We start from the raw sequence: 26,446 nt of genomic DNA, 5'->3' as shown, positions 1-26,446 counted from the left end.
ATCCCGATATGAGACTCAACTCACTGGAGATTGCAATGAGAAGAATTACCTGATGAGATTATTGAAATTACAAGACAGTGGAGTCTGAGATATACACTCAAACTACAGATCCAATTGGTAATAAACAGAGTATATGCATTAACCAAGATTTGTGACAACCAACATATCATATTCAGTCAAAAGAAAATGAAAAACATTGATTATGAAGGGATATTAAGAGGCACGTGGGAGGACTCACAGTTTTAAACATCAATGGCATCAAGGATATATAAATCAATAAAAAGTATGTGAGAAACGACTATCAACAGGAATTTAACACGGCAAAGTGGACCCAGTACTATCATAATATAATAAAGAGCATATATGCTCGTGGATGATGTTTGACAAACAAATATGTGGAAGCTATGGCGGAAGGTTTGACTTCATAGCACGGCGCTTACACAATGATGTTGGAATTCAATACATGTCTTCAATATCCTTACCATGAATATGCACAACTATGGAGATTTTGGTGTCCATATTTCACAGAGCCGCTGGAACATCGTCTATTACAAATTATTGTTTGATGACCCATATCTAACGTTACTATATACTTGATTGCAGGTTTGAGAGCCAGTATTGATATGATTTGCAGTGATTCAATGATATGGAGAGCACACGTCTGAAGGCACTTACTTCCAAAATACAAGTCTTCTTTTATTGGCAAATTATTCCAATCAAATGGCAAAGCTCTATTATTGGGAGATGTACATATGCCTGTGCTGCAGGAAGGAGGAAAGACACGCATAAAATTGGAATTGAGGATTTTAGCGAGTAAACTATTTAAACCGAATGTGCCACCACTTCCGAATAAAGTTCGCACAATTATGAAAATATTGGTCCAATTAAGCCTAAAGTGTATTAAGAATTTTATGTAGTTGGTCAGTTATTTGTTCGAAAAAGGGTGTTTTGTTTTGGAAGGGTTACACACCCTTTCATTGGTTATAAATATAGATGTAAAATCAAACAACAATTCATGTTCCTACAAATTTTTACATACCAAAGTTGTATATATGTTCTATGATATATTTTTCTTTCATTGGTAAAGAAATGATTTTTTGAACTAAGTTCGTGAATTCAGATTTTTGAGTAAATATATTTATGCAATTCTGGAGTCAAACTGCATTGGATGGATCATCCGTAAGGAGTGTCTCCAGTGCAATTTTATTTCCAACATGATCAGTAAGAAATATATATTTTATTTGCATGAAGCTTTAGAGTTAAGATATTATATAGTTTCGTCCTTTATAATTATTATTTTAATTTTATAAATAATTTATATGATAGATAAGTGGACAGGATCACTATAGCATTTTAAAATCAAACATCATAGATATTTAGAAATATTTAATTGTTTCCAAATCTATGTTTGGTTTGTCTCTGAACCACAGGAGTTAAAATACATTCCAGACTGTTTTAAAAATGCGTCCATATATTTGATCTGTTGCATCTTGATTACTAAATTGTTTATAATTAATGTGCGTAGAATTTTATAAAGTTGTATGTTGTAAACTTATAATATTGACTCTATCGCCCTTCGGCACTAATCTTTATATTTTCCATTATTCATAATCCATATGCTGGCAATATTTTCATATATTTCCCTCTGAAAAATTAATACATTCATTTGTTGCATTAATTCATGTTTATCCTTATTTCAAAAACATTCATACAATCATTTACTTTTATTCTTAATTCATAAATCGCAAGTTTGAAGTTTTCAATAATTCTTGCCATTTGGAAAACTTTCGTTGCATTTGTATTCTAACCAATCTACTATAAGTATCCTAGGCTTAAGTGTTTTGTTCAGGAGTAGGTACAGCCGCCTTGATTTTGCAGAGCCAGAAGCGCAGATTGCATCGATGAGTCCTGTAAAGTTGGCCCTAACCGGTTGGATATCCTAGCATCGAGTTGGCAAGACTCGTAGGGTTCCAATCTACAGTTTTGGGAATCAACACAACCTGTTGCTTTGATGTTACATCCCAAATTTTTGATCTTTTGAAATAATCTCATAGCCGTTGTAATGGTTAGTTAGATACTCTTGATATCATGATCTTTTGAAATGGAAGTTATGATTTACCGAATTGATTCATTGGGAAATGACTTGTTAGTTGATTTATGTTATTGTGGCAAATGAATACTTATATTTCAATATGAAGATTTGTGGTGGATAGCCATTGCGACAGTTATCAGTTATTTTGTTTTATTGATGTTTTAATTTAAATGAAAGAACACGTTATTATTGTGGAATAATGCATTTTGGTTACAGGAGCAGACAAGGGGGGAAGCATTGCCAAATGAGATTCAAGGAATAGGGCACCAATTTAGTCCATCTTCACAATATCAAGTATGGACTCTAACTACCTTGATGAAGGAATTAACAAATAGGCAACATAGTATACCTTGGAGAGTCATGAGCTACTGGGTAACATTATAACAAGAGAATTAATAAACCATGAAAGAACTATTACCTTTTTCATTTCTAAGACTATGGTTGTGCTCAACATTATAGATTTCTCGTATATATATATATATATATATATATATATATATATATATATATATATATATATATATATATATATATATATATATATATATATATATATATATATATATATATATATGGTGCCACCATGATACTCTAATAGTGTCTATGAATTGCACTTACATGTAAATATAAGTATATGCATACGTGTCTAAAGAGAATATAATGATAAAAAGAAATTATATGTAGTCTCAACATTACATAAGCATATATACACACACACACACACACCATCCTAGACAAAACATCAAAGACATGATGACATAATATCATGGTTACAGGGAGACCCGTCTTCCCCCTAAAAGTCACGTCTCAATCTTGGAGACTTTTCGCATCTCCGGAGACCTCAAAAAAGGTTGGAGACTTCATGACGAAGTCTCCTGAAGTCTCCCCGTCTCCTAATCCAAAAAGTGAAGTCTCCTAATAAAATATAAATGTAAAATATAATATTAAATAATTTTATATATTTTAGCCCTCATTTTAATGTTTTTAATGCAAAAATTAAGATCACCGACAATTTAAATGATTAAATCATTTAAAATATTTTATTTAATAAATTAATAACTTTAAATGGTCTTAATGATTTGCCCCTGCTTGTACTACCATCAGAGGAACCTCAGTTGGAGAGATGATTTTTTGGAGAGCATGATAGCTGAAGACCCTGAGATGGATGATCACAACCTTGTGGAGTAGATGATAGTACCATCGACATACTAATACTAGATATATTTCTGTTTTTTGTTTATAGTACCATCGACATACTAATACTAGATATATTTCTATTTTTTGTTTATTGTACAAAGTGTTCAATTTTGTTTGCATATCGGCAATTCAGCATCAAACTATACTTTTTTGAATTTAAAACTTGAATATGTAATGATAATCTCAGCGATTATCAATCTAATATGATGGTGATCATATGCAATATTCGAAAAACAAATATGTCTATGAGATACAATATTGTGATCATGTGAGTTTTGAAATCTTTGACTCTGATTCTATTATAATTTTTTATGTGACATTACTATTATTATTTACTTTAGTCTTTTAGTCTTACAATATTACTATTTTCAAATTTTGTATTTACTTTTAGTATTAGACTCTTTAAACTATTAAAAAAATAAAAATAAAAAAATTGTTGTCTCCAAGTACCCGTCTCCTATTTGAAAAATTGTCGTACCGGTACCAGTACCAGTACCGGAGACCTCGAAGTCTCCCCATCTCCCGATGACCTTGCATAATATTATATATATGTATATACATATATACAAACATTATATTGTGCAAAGATTATGGAGAACAATATAATATATATATTTATGTTCCAACATGAGTGTTGCCACCCTTAGCAACATAATCTATTTAAAAATTTGAATTCATAATATTCTTGTAACTACAAGTCAAGCTCCTTTCTTGTAACCACAATAGGGAGACTATATTTCCATCCTCATGGTAGAAAGAGTTCACTCTCCCTCACACGTTCTTTCTCTCCATTCACACGATTCTCTTAAACTCTTCTTGTTCTTGGCTTATTTCATAAGCGTATCACATTAATATAGTACTAAGTCGCTTGTGTGGAGCCGTATATTGCTTAGTGTTTGTTTCCACACCAACACCTGGTCTTATATTTTCTTTTGTATCCAGGTCACGTATTTTTCCCTCATGTTTTTGCATTATGAGTAATGTATTTTCGATTCAAGAAAGATTCTTTTTCTTTTCAAATGCAATGTTACCATCGAGCATGATTAGTATTTGAGAGGCTACAGCTTGTGCCCTAATTCATGCTCATATTTTGCTCAGTTATTTCCATAAGCATCAACTACTATAAATTTGCGAAAAGGAATGTCCAGCCGATGGAATCATATAATGCTCTATGATTATCAACAGTCTCCCGATAGTTTCACAAACATCTTCTGATTTAAAGGAACCTCATGATTATCAACAATCTCCTAGGAAGAACCCAAGGCCATTAGAGCCAAGTATAAGTGGGTGACGAGGAGAGGAATACTACAAGAGAAAGGAAAAGAAAACTATTAATCAGTGTCTTAAATATCTGATTAATTAAAGAAAGAGAATTGCATAAGTCCAAGTTAGCTCATGATTGTCCAAGATGTAATCGGTTGTCAAGTCAAGCGATGGTGATTGGGTTGTCTAATACCCACATAAATCCTTGGCAAAGGTAGCATAAAGGCATGATTGCCATAAATGATTACTAGAGGTCGAGAGTGTTGGCTAACAGAGGTATCCCTCTGCCTTGTTTGTTGCTTAGCCGATACTCTAACACCGGTATGCTCAAGATGGCACGACTATGGTGCCCTAGTCTATTCCAAGGTAGGGAGGGTCTTTCTCATAAGAGATTGTGTGGGGATATGTCAAGGTTCGAGGTTGGGAGGTTAAGCCTATGTCAAAGCTTCTCCTCTTTGCCAGATGTCGAGGCTTGCACAATACTGGAATTAATTCAGTTAGCTCAGTATGTATTTCAAATATTTTACTTGTACGTACCTTTATATTACTTGAAATGTATAGTCGTAGATGTGATTGAACTAATTTGTATCTTTTAAATTGAAATTGTAGAAATCAGTTAAGGAAGTTAATTTAGTTATCTTTCACATGAAATAGATTTAATCATTTTTTGATTTTGGATTATAGTTATGATGTATTGTTTCTCAACTGCTTCATGTCATTCCGTTATGATATTTAGTTATAATCCTAGAATGTGTACTTTATTTCCAACTTACAAAAAATGGTATGTTACATTTGACCTCATGTTGGAGGATATTGGTAGGCTTGAATGAGTAAACGCATGAATTGAATGGGCCAAGAATATCTACAAGTTTATCTACAATGATACGTTGGTCCTTAGTATGATGCGGCAATACACAGGGGAAAAGGAGTTGGCTCGTCTTGGTATCAAGAGGTTTGCCTCAAATTTTCTCATATTGACATCCTTGATGACATCAAAGGTAGCTGTGAGGTGCATGTTTGTTGAGGAGTGGAATTCCTCATCCTATGCTATGACCACTGCAAGGATAGATGTACGATATTGCATTGTTGATCAGCCAAGTTTTTTGACCTCCTTAAATATGCCCCATCTCCTAGGTACTATATCATGAAAGTACCTATCTAGAGTTAGGGATATTAGCACCACATAGATGTGAAGTTGTCAATGGGTACAAGAGGGCATTTACTAGACTATTCCAAGATGAAGAAATGGAGAACATATCAAGATGGAATTCTAAGATTGTTTCTATGAGATAATGAGATAATAGAGTTTTCATTGAAATTTGGCGATCACTTATGTGTCTTAGTGCTTGCATGTTCTCTTATTCCCTCATTTATATTAGAGTGGTTAGAAAAAAGTATTTTGTTGTCAATGAAGGATATAATTATGCTTTGACGAATCCCAAGGTTGATGCTATTACGAAGTAATTGGAAAATATTTGCTTGTTATTAACAAACACCAAGAGGTCTATATATACAGAAGAATGGGACAAAGAATACAAACTTTCTATTCTAGCCAAGAGAAAACTAACAATTATCTACAACTAACTAAAGAATAGAAACATTCTATTCTAGAAATAGAAAACTAAATATTAGAAACATTCTAATATTTACAGAAAATTACAATAGATAACCATTAGATACTAAAAAGAGATACTAGAAACTATCTATTATTGTAATACCCTCTCTTAATGGTTAATTTATCTAGAGCACGAAGTGGTAAAAAAACGTAAAAGGCAGATTTTGTCTGCTCAGTGTGCTCCGCACTATTCGTCGTGAGTTGGGAACCAAATTGCTTAGATAGGGCAGCTAAGCGCTTCCAACATTCAACCTTCATGTGCCCACACTTGTGGCAATAGTTGCATTGAATGTTCTTTTTCCTTCTGAAGCTGGAGCAGAGGACCTCTACTAAGAAGACTGTTGTGAACCAAAACCACCTTATCGCTCTCACGATATTCGAAGATGGTTAGCATCCGTTGTTTCCACATACCATAATTGTGATTGTTGAACTTCTAATTTCCCTCGAGCAAAATTAGTCAGAGATGCCATATCACATTTTTTGAATGAAAAAGCACAAAAATTTGGTAATGCACAAGGCACATTCTTCAAGGCAAAAAAATAGAAGACCCAAAAAATTTGAAGGATGACCTAGCAGAGAGCTCAAAAAACACAGAAAGAATATGTTGTCGGTTTCTGGATCCCCTAGCTCAAAAATTGAGGCAACCAGAAAAATTGGGCAACCCAATTAAGCTCTCGAAAAACCCCCCAAGAATCTGTAATCAAAAAAAAATTTGAGGTCAAAAACTAGGGTTTCGAGGAAAAAAGCAAGTTGGCGGCCATGAAGGTCGAATATGCAGAAAAATGGCAGATCTGGACAAATAACTTCAACCAAGAAATTATAATTATTTTCGAAAAATTTTAGAGTATTGGCTTTGATACCATATTACGAAGTAATTGTAAAATATTTGCTTGTTAGAAACAAAGACCAAGAGATCTATATATACAAAAGAATGGAACGATGTTTCCTTAGGAAACAATCGTAAAGAACAGAAAATTTCTATTCCAGCTAAGAGAAAACTAACAGTTATCTACAGCTAACTAAAGAATAGAAACATTCTATTCTAGAAACAGAAAACTAAATATTAGAAACATTCTAATATTTACAGAAGATTATAGAAACATCATTGAAAGGTAACCATCATTGGAGGGAAAACTAAACAGAGATAATAGAAACTATCTATTATCGTAATACATACTTCTGAAGCTTTGTTAATTATAAGCCGTTGTGTAAAGTTAGTCCGAACCCCACTTTTATGGATGCTTATCAACATGCATTATTTGTTTTGATGGTGCTCGTTGTGGTGTGAAAATCATTTGCATAATCCACTAAAGATGGCAACAATTCTTACAAACTTGTAGTTTATCTTGGCAAAGCAGAGCTTAGTTATTTTTGGAATCTGTACATCAAAACAATATCCATTGATGTCATTGCCCTTATGAGTAGAATAGAATTCCTAAACCCTTTTCCCTTTGCTTTCTACATATTCGTGGAAAACCAAAATGTACTCTATCAAAATATCTCCAACAGCTCCCACATCTAACATCATCTAAAATCAACTCAAACAACACAAACAAAAGGCCCCCCGTGATAAACAGCAAATCACATTTACCTAACGAAAAAGGAACCTTGAGATCTATTGTGTGATCTTTCGCAATCTTAGCATACAAAGGGTTTTTATTAAGAGAGTATAAGATATCTCAATATTTTGTTCTATTGTTGGTGGGTCATAAAACACACATCAACACATCCCCATATGTCCAATTCTTACCTTCAAGCAAACAATTAAACCCCACACCTTACCTTCCACCTTTTCTTGCATTCCCTTTAATATTTTTCTTACAAACTTTTGATGGGTATTTAGACTTCCATTCCAATGTCTCGTCTTTTGACGGGCAACAACTTTTTAGCTTTCAAGGGTCCCTGATATGTACTCCATGAATTATTATTGAATGAGATTTATGGGTTCTCCAAATGCATTAAATTTCTCAGTTTCTGTGTAATCATTTTTTCTTATGCCACAACTTTCAACTTTTTGCTAAGTCCCAAGTCTAGGTCAAACTTCTGGGCTGCCAAGTCCTTGTCAAGTATTAGTTTTCCAACTATGCTCCCACCAATTGATTGAATGGAACTATCAAATAAAAGAACTTCAGACAATGTGGTAATTTTGTCCTTTGACATTTAACAAACGTCTTAAACTGTTAGTATCCCCACTAAACTCCAACCCTTTTTCAGCACTCAATGTGTAAAGCATGTGTCGAGAGGCTTTACAATGGGACCAAAAGGGTTTTCAAAGTTCTCCAAAGCTCTTTTATTGTCATCATTTAATATTTTAATTATTTGGAATCCACTGACAAAGGACGGAGTATTGTTTCAATAAAAATCTTCAAATTCAACTCGAGATTACCTATCACCAAAAGGGTTTTCAAATTTTTCCAAAGCTCTGTTTTTGTCATCATTTAATAATTTAATTCTTTGGAATCCATTGACAAAGGATTAAGGAATGTTTCAATAGAAAAAATTTAATTCAACTCAAGATTACCTATCATTGTATCAGTATCTGCTCAAACATCATATTCTTTTTCATCTGCAAACTCCTTTTGGTAGAATTCTGCAAATGTCACTATTAGTGACATCGATGTTATTTCTATCCAAATCACCATCCATACCTTCTTCAAACCGCAACAAAGATATTAGTATCATGAACCTCAGATTCTTTATTCAAAAAAGGGCAATTTCTTCTCTTGTTTATTCCCCAGTGAGTAATAATATTAGAGGAAGGCAGAGGCAAGTAATCCAAGCTAAATAGAACAAATATAAGCAAGAGCACCTGCCTAGCCTATAATAGTTGTGGGTGGAAGAAACAGTATGGTGCCCGAGATACTTTCATATAGCTTTTGAACTGCAGGATCTGCAGTAACCATATCTTTTGTTGGAAAAATAAAAAGCATTCAAGCCCTTTTAACTTTAATTGCCACCATTAAACCATGAATAAACTATGGGAAACAATGAACCAATTTCGAAGAAAACAATAATTTAGCATTGATATGCTGCAAAGATGACTCAAACTCTTCCATTTCTATGACCTCTTTGTAAGGTCCCCAACTAAATTTTTTAAATACGGATTTTTCTAATCAGATAAAAAAATTAAACATAAAATATAGTATAACTTTCACTTCCAGCTACATAATAAAATATGGAAATCGCATGAAATATCCAAACATGCAAAAAGTATGGAAAGTTTCCTTCCTTGCTACAGCCTCTCTTTCAAAAAACAATGGGAAAACACTGAAAAACTGTGTGAATATGCACACATGAACACTTCACCGCCAAGACTAAGTAGATTAATATGGATAAACAGAAAAAGCCTGTTATAAATAAGAAATGATAGCAATTACAGCTGATATACAAATCTGCAAAAATCCCAATAATGTTGTAGCTCATTCGTTCATGAAATCTCCAAATAACACAATAAAAATAAGAGAAAAATGCAAACAATTGAATTGCAATATAACCTCTAAGTTAGATTGCTCCCAAAACTCCAAAGGGTTTACATGCTTTATTGCAGCATCCAAGGGATTCATCCTCAATGGATGATTGAATGCAAAAGCTCAGACAGTTTGGCATAGTTTCACTACAAAGATATTGGATGCTAACAATGAGCCCTGTCATTAAATAGATGAATGAAGGCCAACTTGGATGACCAAATTCAAATGCCCCATTCCTAGAAAATAAAGTATAGTAATTTCAATAATGTCCCTCCAATGATGCTTACCTTTCATGACCAGAATTAAACAACTCCCAAGAAGAAATATGTCATAAAAACTACCATATAATGAGCTAAAAATAAGCTGCCACATGACCCTGGAGGTTGCAAATATTCTCGTGAAAAATACGCATGACCCTGATGATTGCAAATATCCTCATGAAAAATCTCGAGTTCCAAATTGGTACTCCAACACCAACAATTAAAAAAATGCATTTAACATTCAATTTGGCCCCAAACAAAACTTCAAAAATGAAATGCTAAAAAAAAAGATTTTTGTTATTCTTTACCTTAACCAATAGGAAATATTGGAATAGATCATGAGGATCGTATATTTAAATTATTTAGAAAGGGGATGTTACATCACCCACAGCTTTCAAAACCTAAGGTAATAATTACCATAGACAGGTGGAACATCATAAATCTCAATTCATTTTCAAGAAGACTACAGAATTAAATCACCTAGGTTGATGACAGGGGCCCAGGCAAAAGCTTTAAACATGGAACTTGGTAAATTCCAAAAGCCTATTGAAATTTACCATCTTTTTCTTATTAATGTCATTAAAAACAAACGAACAAAAAACCTTTATATCCTTGTTTTTTTATAGCTAGTCAGATAAAGATAAAAGCAATCCTCATGGTAACTCTGGGAGCTCCCCTTTATTCATGGGAAAGAGTTTGAATTGGCTGTTGTCATCTCCTTGACAACCATCGTTCTTTAGCTCTCCATTGTGTGGTAATTGTGAATTCGTATGTCATTCTCTTTATTTGGTATGTAACATATCAGTTTTTCTTTAATTTTTGCTTCCTCCTTGTATTGGTACAGGTCCTCTATTTTTGGTATGCAAGAATTGTTTTGCATACCATGTTTGCTTTTGAAGAGTGCGATGTCCTAAGTCCTTTAGGTAATTCTCAAATGTTAAGGATTGGATTCTCAAATTTTAAGGAACGGATTCTCCACAATTCACAATTAAGGAAGATAAGCACCAATCTTGCTTTGTCCCAAATTGACTTCCTACGTATTGAACTTTTAATGTTTTCTGGCTCAAAATGCAGAAACTTGGTTTAAGATGTCTTGGCTCAACTATGGAGGCAATGGTGCAATACATTTCAATATGAGGAGAACCAGGTATGCATGAGAAGGAAAAATTGACATTCTTGACATTTGGGGATCTCTGTCTAATGATTCATAAGAAATTAAAAAGACCTTCCCTCACTTCATATAAATTTCCTTATACATCTAATGAATGTAACGTGAAGACTGAAAAGGTTGCGGAATCATGTAATGATATGATTCCCCAAAGAGCTAAACACTTCTGCACATAGTGAAGTTAATAGAGTCATCTCTAAAGCCTTTGTCATTCAGTGATTATCAGACAAGACTGCCCCCTCCTTCTCTCTATTATAGTTATTGAAGCAATGCACTATATCCTTAGAGACTTATTTTGTGGCCCTAGCACTAAAGATACATTTGTACCTGATGGTTCAAAGTTGGTTGATATTCAGATTACGAATGACATTTCCCTTTTTTCTATTTTTGGATAAAACTATATTTTCTAATATGATTATCAAACTTTAGTTGCATCATGATGCTTTCAAACCAAAACTCAGTTTTTAGAAATTTATAGTTCTGAGCTTGATGGTTTATCCCTATTTAGATAAAATTTGGTGGAAAAGATTGATTAAATCCTAGGAATCGCCTTTGCTTTATCCTAGTGTAACACTGGCGCTAGGGTACATCAGGACGAGCTTCCAGGGTGAGGGGACAAAGGGTCTCAATTTCAGGATGGCAGGGGAGCAGTGGGCTACAAGGGCAGGGAGCATAGAGGCAGGGGTGCCGTATACTATACATATAAAACTTGAAATGCTAGTTATAAAATGATGTTTCAGTATAACATACCAAATTGAAGTACTTGAACATAGCAAAATTGCAACACAAACCAGAACAATTGAACATTCAATGTAGTAACATAGTACACACCCAATAGTAACATTTCAAAAATAGAAATTCAAGTACTCGTCCCTGCAGCAACGTGGTTGTAGAATGGTGGAGGTGGGGATACTCAAGTACTCCAAGTACCCAGTGTGGGGATGTCCCAGGGACGGGTACTTTGAGGTTTTGGGGAGCACAAGTCCCCAGGTTTCACTGCTTTATCCCCTTAACTCGGTGATATGTGGACGTGGGTGCTTCATAAAGTTGATGGAAAATGGCAAGAAACCTTTAACCCTTAGCTGGAAGATTTCAGATCCGCCAAAAAGTATTATCTTCCCATATATATATGCATTTGCCTGCCTTTTGGAAACTCCCAAATTGACAATCTTCACAAGTTATTTAGAGATTTTCTTTGGCCTGACTAGAAAGGTAACAAAAAGAGGCATGGTATTGGCTGGAAATGGTGTTGTTTACCTAGAAAGCATGGAGTACTTGATCTCAGAGATTTGGAAATTATGGGTTGACCTGAGCTGTTTACTAGATTTTCAAATGCTTAAATGGAGGTGAATCTTGTAAGTATTGATAACTTACAATATTACTAAATTGTGTTACCCAAAAACAAAATGGAGAATAAAGGCACGCATTCTCCTGGCTTTGTTTAGAAAGTTTCAATACTAAGCAATAAGGCCCACTGTATTCTGGAATCTGTACCATCTGAAAAGCTTGGGAATTTGTCAAACACCTTCTCACAGTGAATGCAATTATTTTGAGAATTGATGGTAGCATTCAGAATTTACAATCTTTATGCTAGGAATTTGTCAAACACCTTCTCACAGTGAATGTAATTATTTTGAGAATTGATGGTAGCATTCAGAATTTACAATCTTAAAGCTGGAAACTGTCGTATAACAGAAACTCTCTGTCTTTGAAAAGATTGCTTGACTAGGGCCTAGTTTTCAAAATGTACACAGGCAAGGAAACCTTGGGACACATATCCAGCATTTTTTGGGGCATCCAAAATAGTCTGGAACAAGGGACACCTGTAGGATATCCAGATCCGTCCCAGGTTTTGGAAAAAAGCAGGGGACATCATGAAAATTTGGGGATGTTCCAGAAATCAAAAGGGAATGGCCAGCCGTCTCCAACACAGGTAGAGACCTCTATGATGCTCCCCAAACAGCTTGAGGATGGCTAGCTGTCCCCATAAAATGATAATGTGCCTGTATGGAGTCAGCTAAGCAGGTAGTGATGTTGACTCCCGCCAACAAATAGCTTAATTTTCTTTTTAAGATAAAAAGTTAATTCCTTGAGCTTTGTGAGCAGCATAGCGGTAGGTAATCAGAACCTGGTTAGTTATGAGATTGAAAAAGACCGGATAAAGTTAAACCATTCAGATTTCATTGTAATAATTGTGCTTTTGTCTTAGTGAAATACAAAGTTCAATAATCCTGTAAGTGTATTTCCTAGGCTTTAAAGCTTTGAAAAAAGCATAAGTAGCAATGGGCTTACAGCTAGGCATGGTGCAACTCCGAGGACATATAGAATCCAGTTTTAGATGGTTTTTCAAATTATGACGACTTGATTACCAAAATATGCTTAGTTATTCTCTAAATTCATTGTTCATGTGCATGCATTAACTCCTTTTTTGCGTCATTATGTACTTTTGTTTTGTTGCTATGTTTTGTCAAGTGTGAGCTTGAGTCAAAATTTGCAGTGCCAAGTTTGCATTTTCCAACTAGTCTCTTCAAATGACAAACTTTTTACAGGAAGAGATCTGTATAACTCCAAAAGATGGTCAATCCAACCACTGCAATTAGATGACCAAATCCACAGGAAGAGAGATAATTTTGCTGGTTTTTTTATTATATCAAAAAATATCAGTTGTAATGGCAATGAATCAATATGACAAATTATAGTTTTTAGAGTAGTAGCCTATCAAAACAAACTAACAAAGCAATTCCTAAATTAACATGAAAATATTGCCATGTTGGCGTTTTCAAGTCAAACTTCAGTTGGAAGAGTACCATCATTAAGGTGCATGCTGCCAACATAATAATTCAGAAATTACTAGTAAGTGTGATGCATCTTCATTAAAAATCAAATATAGAATGATGATAGCATTGGGTTATTCAAAATGGCATTATTTGTCTAAACAACATTACATCTAAGGTACATCTAAGAGTTGATTATCACAAACTCCATTTGCAAGAAGGACAAGACAAGATGTTCCTAATTGAATCAAACATGGAACAAACAAATGTACTTACAAGCATGCCTGTGGAAGAAGATTCCCTTGCACTTAGTATTTCCAAACTTGTAGCTACCAGCAAGAATATCCATGATAAGAGTAGCTAATTGGGACATTAAAGTCATTGGTTCAATACCAGAATCAATCAACTCCCTGGTCCTCCTTACAGTTCTGGCTGTGTCCGCTGACAAGGCCAATTCTAACAAATCTAGCAATTTCTCATCTGAAACTACTCCCACCTGTGAAGAAAAATCACAAATGATTGGGAGCTTTTAATAGTAAGTCAAAAACAAATAGAGCACATCTCACTAAGATAACACAAGGGAGTGACCATAAACAGTCTACATAAAACAAAGAAGAATTTAGAAAACATAAATAAAAGGCAGGTTTACATCATGTCTTCGCATTTTCAGCTGATCTGATTGAAAAGAACAAGTGCAAGGCTTGATTCACAGCTGCCAGAGCAGACAAGCAAATTTCCCTTGGGCAGATGACTGTCTCTGCTTGAAAAGGATGAGAGTGCAGTTAAAGATTACCAGGGGCAAGGGTGTGCGGTTGTGATTGGTTAGGTGGTTTTAGTGGGGGCAGGGAGATGCCTGATGTGACTGAGGAATTTAGATCCAAATGCAAGGCTGCAGTGGAAATGCCAATTCTGTTCAATGCACCATCTTCTGGGGAGACTGATCCTCTCTCTTCTACTTACAGAAGCTAATCCCAGGTCTCACATGTCTTTTCTACTTCTATTTCAAGTATTGGGATATACATAAGTAGTTCATAGTAATGCAATCTATGCATCCAACTATTTTCTGTACGTACTAGACAGCAGACACAATGCAAAGTTCCTTGCTGGATTTGTCCTACATTTTCTTTCCAGCTCTTAAGCTGTGTGTCCAGGCTGCAGCACATAGGAACACCATTGTGTTTTGTGTCAATGGATCCCCAGTAAAATCCTTGATCTACTAATAAAAAATAAAACAAAAAGGTCTACTTAAAAACAAAATGCCAAAAGTCCTCAAAAAATAAAAATGTAATAGTTATTCAACTATGTGAAATGAGCAACAGAGGCATATTGTAATATCAAAGTCAAACAAAAGCCTTCACCTCTCTTAATTTGTTAATATTGGATCACATGAGTGTATTACAACTCGCAAGACAGCTTAGTATATGGCACTAATTACTTGTTCAGCTATCTTGATTTCAGTCATCTGTTAAATATAAAGAGTGCCAGTCTGGAGGTGCCTATCTCAAATATTAGGCTTAAGCGCGACAATAAAAACAAGATAGTCATCTCAAGGTTGATATCTCTGGATGATTAACAAGATAGTTATTTATAATATATCTTACCTGGTTGAAAAGATTAAAAAAACGACACATTAAATTTGTGGTAATGCTCATTGTCAGATATGGTTTATATATATTTTGGTGTTCGTGATGGTGTTCAAAGGTGATTCTTGACAGACTAACTCTGTTGAGCACAACCATAGGAGAACCCCACATGGCCCAATTCAATTCACCTAATATTGAAATTCAAGATAACATAAGGAATATCATCAATAAAGATGAGACACCATAATGACTACGAGTATGAAGACATTGTATTTATACTTCAAATTTTAAATGCTATATAACTCAAATCTGCCTCCTATCCAACCATCCTTGTATCACATTCTTTGGTGTAGTAAAATCAATGTTTATCCAAGTCTTGATGAAGGGGGAAATAGGGTTTGGAGACAAAAGGATAGAATTCAGGAACAACAATTCTTTTTCCATTCTTTTTTGGAGAGCATGAAGCAGCTATCAAAAATATATATAAAATCTGATATTTGATATACAGTATACTACTTTAAAAACACTAATTAAGTTGCCAATTATCATTTATGTAGACATGAATAAGCAAAGCTGAAATTTATCTAAAGTTTAACAATTTATGCTTCCATTTATCAATGTCAAAGCATCTATAATATAATATTTATATCACTCATCGGGTTCAAGATACTGAACAAAAAGTAACATTGACACACAATATAATAGGTAATCTAACCTAATTCTCATCAATTTGCATCAGCTCCTCAAGTTTTGCACCTCACCATGTTGTTGGACTATCATTGAATTCAATTGTCCATATTCCAAGAGGCACAACTCATTGTGTACAGCAGCAAAATTCTCTACACTCCTGCAGTTAACCTTTTCTTCTTGATGAAATGGATAAATATTAAAATTTCCTGTAGATCAAATCCTCTTTGCAACAAAGGAATTGCAAAACTATAACAAGAGTCGAATGCATACCAATGATGGAGGCCTATACAAGTGCCATCCAACTCACTAGGTTCTCCCATTCCCAACTCTCCCTAGCTATCTTTGCTAAGCTCATGTTGCCCCTAACTTTTGCAATTTTTCTCAGCTTGTGTCAAATCAGTGCAGCTTCTTCTGCACCATACATCTTTCTAATTGGTTTCATGAGGCCCCACTTGGCCCCCAAATCATGTACGGGAAAAGTCCAACAAGCCTTTAGACATGTCACTTTAGATTCGTTGCTAAGTTGTTGATTCGGGTGTGAGTGCGAGCACCTGGTGCATAGATGCGCAAAATATATGTATATGTGTATATACATGTATGTGTGTGTCTATATAAGTATGTATGTATGTATGCAAAGAAATGCAAGAAATATACAACATTAAATCATTTGATAGTATGATACTGTTGATTGAGATTAATATTAAATGCCAATTGATAGTTGACAAACATTCAAATTGAAATAACAAATAAATCGTATCATGTACGTCTAAGTTCATGATTCCAATGAAAATCAGAAAATCATTACAATTACAAAATCAAATTTTAGTGCATGATTAAATGTTCATCAATCCATATTCAAAATTCACTAATCAAAACCATAAAGATTCTCCAAAAAAATTCTCATCTCCAACTACTGCAAATTGAAGATCATTTGAACCCAAAGTGGAACGTTCCACTTGTACTAGATGGACCATGTGTGATTATGTTATCATCATCATCATAATTTGCAGTGAATCTAGTAAGATCCTCAACAACTACATCCAAGTTGGCACATTTAGGGGCTGCATCCCAAAGCTTGGCTGCCCCATCCTTGCAATGTTCCTCCTTACTTGACAAAAGATGCAAGTTGGTATAAATGTAAACCAAGTCTTCATTTTTTTTATCCCAACAAGTTACACTTCACTGAGTGGATAACGGCAAAAGGATACCTGGACAATGTTCACAAAATTAAACATAAAATGCAAAGCAGATTAAAGAATGCTAAGTACTAGAATACAAGTGGCAAACGAAAAACCAAAAAAAATACTTCTGAGAGGACCTTGATTGCAAGAAGTTGTAGATGTTTAAATGGTTGACCATAGAGGTACTGCCATGTGATAGCTTCCATGTTGTTTTGGTCCCTTATTGCAACTAGACTATGTTTTATTCCCAAGGCAAATAAGTCAAATTCTGATATAACTTTTTTGTGCATTTCTTCATCTTAGAAGAGTCTTTCAAAAGCATTGTAGTACCCATTAGCAACTTCTTCATCCACATATGGTGCCACTCTAACAAGCATAGCAAGTATTTCAGTGCATTTGTACCTTGAAGATAGGGCATATGTAAGGAGGTGCAATCAGGTGATCATATTTTCCCAACGATGATGAATGATCGTTTACCTTCTCCACCATTGTGTCCATGCCATCATAGAAATCCCTCAAACAAGGTGAGTCTTTCCCCGCAAAATCGGAGCATAGTCATGATAGGCTCAGTGATTTCCAATACACATTGCACACGAGCCCACCAATTGCAATCCAAGACCAATTTCTTGACCTTTAGGGCCCTCTCTGAAATCAAAGCCTTCCATACACCCCACCAGTTGGAAATAACCATTGGACTCAATGCCTCTCTTGCACCTTGACAAGCCATCTCAAAACAATAGCATGAGATGCAAATTGGATCTCAGCAACCTAAGTAAATTAATAACAATATGTCAATAAATATCAAGCAAATTTATAAACAATTTGATAATTGAACATGACATAAAATTTAGTAAAATTAACAAATTTTAGCAATTACAATTTGAATTTACCTTCAATAACTTCAATTTGGAGAAATATTTGAATATCAATTCTAACTTTTGGTGGTTTATTGTAAACATCTGGATCTCCTCCCCCTCTTGATATATTTGTTGCATCCAATTTATTTGAGTGCCAAATTGTTGCATCACCAAGTTCAAGGAGGATATTCAAGGAGGGTATGGTGCATGGTGTCCAAAAAATGTGGTCATGCCCTCAACAAAAGCACCTGCACCCCTACATTTGTTGCGTTCTTTGTGATTACCTGAACAACGTAGTGAGAATTTTGGAAATAAATTGTGCATCTTTCACTTCCCCTCCACAATCAACTAGCCTCAAAAACATTGCCCCTTAGGGGAACACTACAATCACAATAATCAATGGAGAGTTTATTGTATCTTTCCATCCATCAGACACAATAGAAACACCCGAGTTTCCAGAAATTTTTAATTGGTTGAAGAGATCTCTCTATAGAATTTCTTTCTTTTTGCAATAGGGCGATGTGCACCTTTTCATATTAGGGACTTGTGTAATCAACTGGTGCTTTATTGATGGTTGCCACCATCTCCTTCCTATATGGTAATCTCACCAAGTTGAAAGGAAGACCATTAGCATCAAGGCAATGTGTAATGGCTTGATCAGCAAGCTCTCTTACCTCCATTTTAAATGCCGTGTCCAATGGACCTCTTTTGCAAATGGTAATTTCTACTTCTTCCTCTTGCAGAAGTATTTGCAAGAATGGATGTTTGGCGGATACAACTATTTAAGTAACTACGTTTTTTCTTTGCGGATAGACCACCATAAGAAGTTTGTTTTGATCTTCCAACAAATTTATCAGCCTCTTCTTGTTATATTAGCATCAAGGCAATGTGTAATGGCTTGATCAGCAAGCTCTCTTAGCTCCATTTTAAATGCCATGTCCAATGGACCTCTTTTGCAAATGGTAATTTCTACTTCTTCCTCTTGCACTTCCGGTACAAGTACTTGCAAGAATGGATGTTTGGGAGATACAACTATTTCAGTGAGTAACTGCATTTTTTTCTTTGCGGATAAACCACCATAAGAAGTTTGTTTTGATCTTCTAACAAATTTATCAACCTCTTCTTGTTATTTTATATATGCTGCTATTTGTGCATAAGACATACCATTCTTATCTTGTTCTTTGCACATTCTGATTGCTTTATTAGAAGGGTCCATAAAACGAAGTTTAACTCCAGAATATGAGTTATTGAATGGTTTAATATCACATCAATATATGACCCACCTCCTACAATCTGTGCTATTCTTGTGGTGTATCTCCATAAAAGAGACCACATCTCAATTTTGAATTTATCAGCAACTTGCCCTCCCATTGAACTTCCACTACCAGTGATGGCCATTCTTGCACAATACAATCTGATTTCTTGCTGTTATAAGAAATTAAATAAATTTAAATTAGAAAAAATTATGATCAAGCATACAAGTACAAAAACAAAGATACAATTAAATTAAAATAGATAGTTAAATTACTTATTTATTTTCTTAAAAAAATGAACGAAACTTTAAAAATCTCTTCCCAAACATGAAAAATCTCATCAAAATCTCAAGAGACATTAAAGAACTCAAGAATGGGATCACATGCTTTTCCTAGATGCTTAGGTCTCCTTTTTGGAAGCTATTTGGCACCCCACGAATGATATTCTTTGAAAATCATCAATTGCCCTTCAAAATGCTAAAATAGAGACGAAATGAGAAAAGAGCAAAGCGACAATCAGGGCCTCTATTAGGGTTTAGAGGAACAAAATATTTTTAAAAAGTTAAACAGCACATGTTGTAAGTTGCTTTTTTAGTTGAACATTAGTTTTGACGTTTTTGTTTTTTTGGGCCACTGGATGCACTTGAATGTGCAAAGATGCCCCTAGAAGCACCCATGAAGCGCATTAGAGGGTTCTAGATGCCCTGTGGATGAACTCTAGGGCATCCACAACCCTCTGAAGCACTTTATGGGTGCCTCTGCCTCCGAACGCATTAGCATTTGCATCTGTGGTGGGGGGAGAGAATTCAATAACACATAATCAAGGCATAGCTAACCATATTTAAAGTAGTGTTGAGCTTATCCCACCTTCATTGAATAATAAATTAAGTGTGCTCATCTTCAAACTTCAATATGAGATCTTTATATTGAGTGAACTTTGTTTGGCTACGAATATTTTCAATGCACTAATATATCTTCCTACAACAAGAAGTGTTGAAGCCATCCATATCTGATAATCATGAAAACTAGGGATATAATGAAAGGTTGTATACATGGTATTTTTTTTAAAAAATTATCATTCTTCCTAACTTTCTTCTACTTCAACTTCTCTCATGTCTTCAAATCAACCCACCAATTCCACCCGCCTAACTTGATCATTACTTAGCAAGGGACCTTGCAACTAAACAGCCTCTCCAAAACGGAGAAATTCAATGCACATTTAGTTTTGATCGGTTCAATAAATTCCTTCTTGTAAAAAGATGATAAGAGAGCATGTGATGTTTGGAAATTGTGGAAAGATACATGAAAATTTCTAGCATGAGTTATAATCTAGTACATACACTCAATTAAACCAAAGCCTTTGAGTGCATTATTCATGGCATACAGATTGAAGGGTTCAATAGATATGTTTGTTGGCACCTCCAACCAACTTCTTAGCATATTATGTGTATGTATACAATACATTGTTAGGGGAAATCTTCTTGTTAGCATCTCTAGAGATTTGAAATTAAAAAGAAGAATTTGACAACAAATTTATCTATTTCATTTCTAGCCTATGCCATAGACATAGCTACTATTAAACTTAGAACTGAATCCGTCGCCTTGAACTCCCCTTCGGATCCATTTTTCCTTGACAACAAAATAGAAATTTGTGCATTTCAAGTACTAGCAAGAAGGTGTCCAAGTCACAACATCAATAAGTGTAAATATGATTACATTATACAATTCTGTCATCCTAGTCCTCTACTCATATAAAAGCTTACCACATATCATAGCCATTTTTCGATGATGGGAGATGGAAGGTGTGCATTCACTCGATGAATACAACAAAGATGCCACTTCCATACGCAAGTGCCCCCTAAATTCACAATTTTGTTGGCATTTATTCGTGTTGCAAACCATCATAAAGAGGTACTTATTATATGGATACTTGGCAAACTTTGCAAACAAATTGGAAGGGCAATCAGCATTAATATCACACAAATAAACTACACCCTTGAATGATGCCTTGAACAATCATTCCCTTCATTCACTACCACGACCAACTTTTGGAGTTCCCTAGATGTAAGCTTCCCATTGTCAATTAGACTAAAGGAACTTATAGTGGCACTATACGATGCTATAAGACAAAGTAAAACTTACTTTTCAATACATTAACTAAAGATAGTAAAACACAACTCTAGTTATATACAAAGCATTTACTTTAATTTTTCTTACTTAAAGTCACATAGGGCATAAGTAAAGGATACTGATATACACAAGGTGCATCTTTCTTTGAGTTATCTAAGACTTCTAAGATGAGCAATTGCTTTTCCCAACATGTTAAAGTTCTTGTTGTAATCAAGGCAAAAGAAACACATAGTGGCACTGCATGATAGAGTAAATCTTACTTTTTATTACATAAATAAAGACATACGACACAATGCTTTTATTTTCCTTACTTCAAGTAACACAAGGTACAAAAACAAAGGATATACATAAGTTGGAATCATTTTCGAGTTATTTAAGACTTCTAAAATATAGTTCAGTTAGCCCTTTGCTTTCCAGGACGTGTTAAACATGTCACATCAGTTAAATTAAAGAACACATAATGGAGTTAGATTAAAGAAATTCATAATGGCACTACAATACAAAGTAAAATAATTTTATACTACATAAATAAAGATGTAAGACACAATTTCTAGTTCTACACAAGGCTTTTCCTTTTATTTTTCTTATTTCAGGTTGCACGAGGTATATAAAGGACAACTCGCAATCCTTCTTTTAGTTGCAATTATAGTTGCAATTACTAAAAACAAAAAATAATATCACTCGCTAGGTAGAGAAGTAAAATCCTCCTTTAAGTTATATCTAAGTCTCCTAAGACATCATTTGATTCGTAATTACAACTAAAAGATAAGTAATTAAGAACAATCACTAGTTGTTACAACTACAGATACCTCCCCTTTTGGTTTCTCTTAACACGATGTTTCTAAGCAGAGGATGCCTAGAAGTTGCAATCTTCGCCATGAGTCATCTAAGACTCCTACAAAATTATCTGATTAGCCCATTATAAATAGAAAATAATAAATAACAACAGTCACTAATTGCAAAACCTGAATCCGCATGGACTCTTGTAAGTAGATTAACATGAATAATTGGCATGGTCAAAAGTTATACATATACTATTTAATTGGGAATAGGCGTGGAGCGTTTTTAGCACTCAAGCGCGAAGATCCCATCAAATTATCTGTTGACAACATAATTGGCTGTTACAGAAAATTGCATTAGTCCATGTCTTTTAAATGCCGTTGCCACAATGACCAATACACAATTTTCATAGACGTGCACACGAAATGTTTCCACCAAGCACTCCCTGTTCCAACATCTAAGACCAATTTTAAGCTAATGTATAGCTTACGTCGTTTATAATCTATGGGATAATTAATTTATTGATTCTTTGTCGTTAATAATCTATGGGATGATTAATTTATTAATTCTCTGCCACAAACACAGTTGACTTACAGAACACAAAATTGGTCAGTTATTATTAACTGACAAGATGTCAATAGCAAATATTGATGCAAATCGTGCTCAGGCACCATCATAACATCCAGTACACATGTCCTTTGTGAAAAATCAATTTTGTGATACTGAAGTGCCTTCTGTCTATGGGAGTCACGCTGCATATCAGATTTTAGCGTTATATGTTCACTGGTTGGAGTTTAGAACGAAGCTAGATACAAATCTTGTACAATGTACACTTCCTGAGATAGAGAATTTAACCTCCCACTAGATTGTATCGAAAACGTTAAATTAGTGTAAAAAATGCATATTCATAATTGAGTTTGAAACACATCAACGTTTGTATCATCTTTGATTTTGTTTTATCGGGAACTACGATCCAAGGTACATATACAGAATCGATGGGTACCGAGCATGCATAAGAATTAAAAAATGCTTTGCAGAAGAGGGGCAGGATCACATACAAGCTCGTGCACCAGGGAGAGAGTTATTCTTTGTCCTAGCAAGCTAAGCTGATCAAGCATTGTCTCAGCGTCCCGAAGAGAACCTTCTGATTTAGCTGCTATCATATCCAATGCATCAGAATCAACCTCCAAATTTTCTTGGATTGCAAGCTTCTGCAATCTGTTTACCACTTCGGCATCTTTTATTTTTGGAAAAAGATACTTCTGGCACCGGGATAGGGCGGTACGAGGCAGTTTATCAGAATCAGTGGTAATGAGAATGAAGACGACATGTCCAGGAGGTTCTTCTAGAATCTTCAGAAGTGCAGCCCATGTTTCAAATGCCAACATGTGGCACTCATCAATAATGAAGACCTTGAAACGTGAAAATGATGGCGGCAAAGCAACGTTTTTCAGAAGGGCCTTAACTTTCTCCATGCCATTGCTATTTGTGGCATCCACTTCTCTCACATCCACACTTCTTGAAGAAGCAAAATCAATACACTCTCTACAGAATCCACAGGGCCTGAGATTCTCTGGTGACAAACAATTCAGAGCTGCTGCAAAAATCCTTGCAGTTGATGTCTTCCCTGTGCCCCGGGGCCCTTGGAATAGATAGACAGGGGCAATCTTCCCTCTTGCGATAGCATTCACCAAAGTCTGCACCACCATGTTTTGCCCTACCAATTCCTCAAATGATTTGGGCCTGTATTTTTGACTTAGGCTTCTGTGCCTGTCCCCATAGATTGCCAGCTCCCCACTCCCGTGCGTTAAGGTGAGATGTGCATGCTCTCTGCTTCTGTCTATTGATTTCCTCCACCTCTCCAATTTACAAGCTGCCTCCATGTCATAAGTCGAATATCCATCGCTCGTGCCTTCTCCGTCTGCTGAAGAAGCTCCATCAGTCAACAATGGTAAGCCTTCCGCACTATACCCTGCTTCCCCCAACTGACCATTCATCCTGTAGTCGTAATTGGATAGTGATTGTGATTCTTTCTGGCGTCTTGAGACTCCATTGCCCCCTTTTCTCTTGATGGAATCGGACAACGTCGGAGAGAAAGTCCCGCATTCCAGTCCACCTCCGCGGTGCTTTGGAGTTCTGGACCAGTAGCAAGGGATTCCACATCCTTGTGAAGGCAAATCCATGCCATCTACTTCCTCCTCTCCAGACAATGCCGTGCCATCCCACGACCCAACAACACTGCGTTGCTTACGATCGCCATTCCTGCTGCTGGACCGAGTGCTTGTGGGAGTATAAGACTCCAGCGCATGTTTTAAAATCTGAGACCTTTTCTTGTGCCTGCCATTTCCATTTTGATGGCGTGACTTATGAGCATCTTTGGTGAGTAACGGTGACACTGACCTGGAGTTGCAATCCAATCCTCCATCTCCGTCGCCCTCCTCATGCTCCTCCTGGGAAATACCATGTGTGGAGTAATCACGACTTGTGGCATACTGATGCTTCTTAGAAACCCTATCTCCATTGCCCAAGTCTTGCCCAGTCCAGTTGTGAAGAATCCCCTTCACCTGGTCTTCTGCGGCTGAGTAAGTGGCACCAGCAATGCCATCTCCGTGAGGAACAATGCAGTTCTTAGGAGACTTGAGAGAGGAGCAAGTGGAGGGGTCCTTCAGCCAACGAGCTCTTCTCAGCGTGGTCAGCTCCTTCCTGATATGAAGTTGCCCAACATCCTCCCACATTTTCCAATATTCTCACATCCCCAATGCCTGCACAAGCAACTGCTGCTCTAGATCATAGATCATAGATCATGGATCTAGAATTCGACATTAAATGAGTAAATGGAGGGCACTAGGGAGGGAGATGTATAGGTTGCTTACTTGGAGGGGGAGTTACAAGAACATGTGGCGCACTGCACGAGACAACTGGATTCCCTCCAAAATCCAAACCAAAACACAAAACAACGCGGTTGCAGGCAGAGTTGTCGCCGTTGCATTGAATTTTTCACTCCATCGCACGGTTGACATCGTTGATTGGCTGCAACATAATTATAAACGTCCGTACATTTTGCTGATCGGTGTGAACTTGGAAATTAAATTGTAAGAAAATCTGAATGAGACAACCCCCGCAAGCGAAGGTCATTGGATTCCTTACATTTACATTTAGACTGAAAAGCAGATTATTCCTGTGACGCCCCGCAGTGACCGCTCTAGATTTGGAAGCATGGTAAAACACACACAGTCCATGAGTGGTGTATGATTATTATCTGTCCCTGTTTTGTCCGTCTTGCAACCTCTGTTTTTCAATTGTGTTGGCCTTTCTCCGCAATAATGCAAATGCTTTCACTTGAAGGAGACTTTGCACTCTTCTTTCATGTCAATTTACACATTTCTTAATTTACCAAATTCCTAATACAAATATTTTATATATTTGTTACTTTTAAATTCATAATAATATTTGGGTGAGATGGCTAATTTTAAATATTATATTTATTTATGTTGTACATCTAATTGCCATACATATGTTTTTAAAATTCTATATAAAAAAAAAGTAAATAGACATTATTTAAATAATGACAATAATAATAAACTTTGGCAAAAATTTGAGTTCCATCCTCTTATTTGGTAACCAATTCTTTCCAAAATCTTGTATAATGATCTTTGAAGAACTTTAAAGAATGAGTTGATTTTATTCTAAACTTTAATAACTACGACTTGAAAAAATTGATTGGAGTATTGGATTTGAAATCTTTCAACCATTTAATTCCTTATATTCTCTCCATTTGACATGTTTGTATTTATATATAGTCAGAGAAGATTCTTTGGATGATATAAATACAATCGGCATAAATTTAAAAAAATTGTTATCTCTTTCCTTGAGTTTTAAAATTATTCTCTGATCCATCAATATACTACATGTTGGTATCTGGTTGGTGGCATAGAAATTAAAAATTAGAATAGAAAAATGGAAATGGGGAATGGGAATAGAAAAGGGCAATTCCAATCCTGTTTGGTTCACTTGGAATTTGATTGGGAATATGTTAATCCATTGTTTGGTTGTAAAAAAATGGAATAGGAATAAGGTTAAGTTTTGTATTTTTTAGATATTTCCCTTGATTTTTTTGTTTTAATTTATTATTTTAT

General features: G+C 35.3%; 1 protein-coding gene across 2 annotated transcripts in view; it reads right to left on the bottom strand.

The window, feature by feature from the left end:
• Positions 1 to 25,692, bottom strand: part of LOC149567667 (protein STICHEL-like) — a 38,352-nt gene extending 12,660 nt beyond the window's left edge. The window contains exons 1-3 of one of the 2 annotated variants that reach the window (XM_089820922.1): positions 25,184 to 25,340; positions 23,369 to 25,072; positions 14,113 to 14,332 (exon numbers count right to left, since the gene is read on the bottom strand). In XM_089820922.1, coding sequence (XP_089677048.1) covers positions 14,113 to 14,332; positions 23,369 to 25,045 — 1,897 coding nt within the window. In that variant the 5' untranslated portion in view covers positions 25,046 to 25,072; positions 25,184 to 25,340. Of the gene's footprint in view, positions 1 to 14,112; positions 14,333 to 23,368 lie in introns of both variants that reach the window. The other variant, XM_089820921.1, reaches the window with a different exon arrangement.
• Positions 25,693 to 26,446: the final 754 nt, after the last annotated feature.

This window comes from Cupressus sempervirens, chromosome 3 (genome assembly GCF_028749045.1).
Source record: "Cupressus sempervirens isolate cs-2001-9-10 chromosome 3, ASM2874904v1, whole genome shotgun sequence".
Lineage (NCBI taxonomy): Eukaryota > Viridiplantae > Streptophyta > Pinopsida > Cupressales > Cupressaceae > Cupressus > Cupressus sempervirens.
This window is presented reverse-complemented; position numbering and strand designations above follow the sequence as displayed.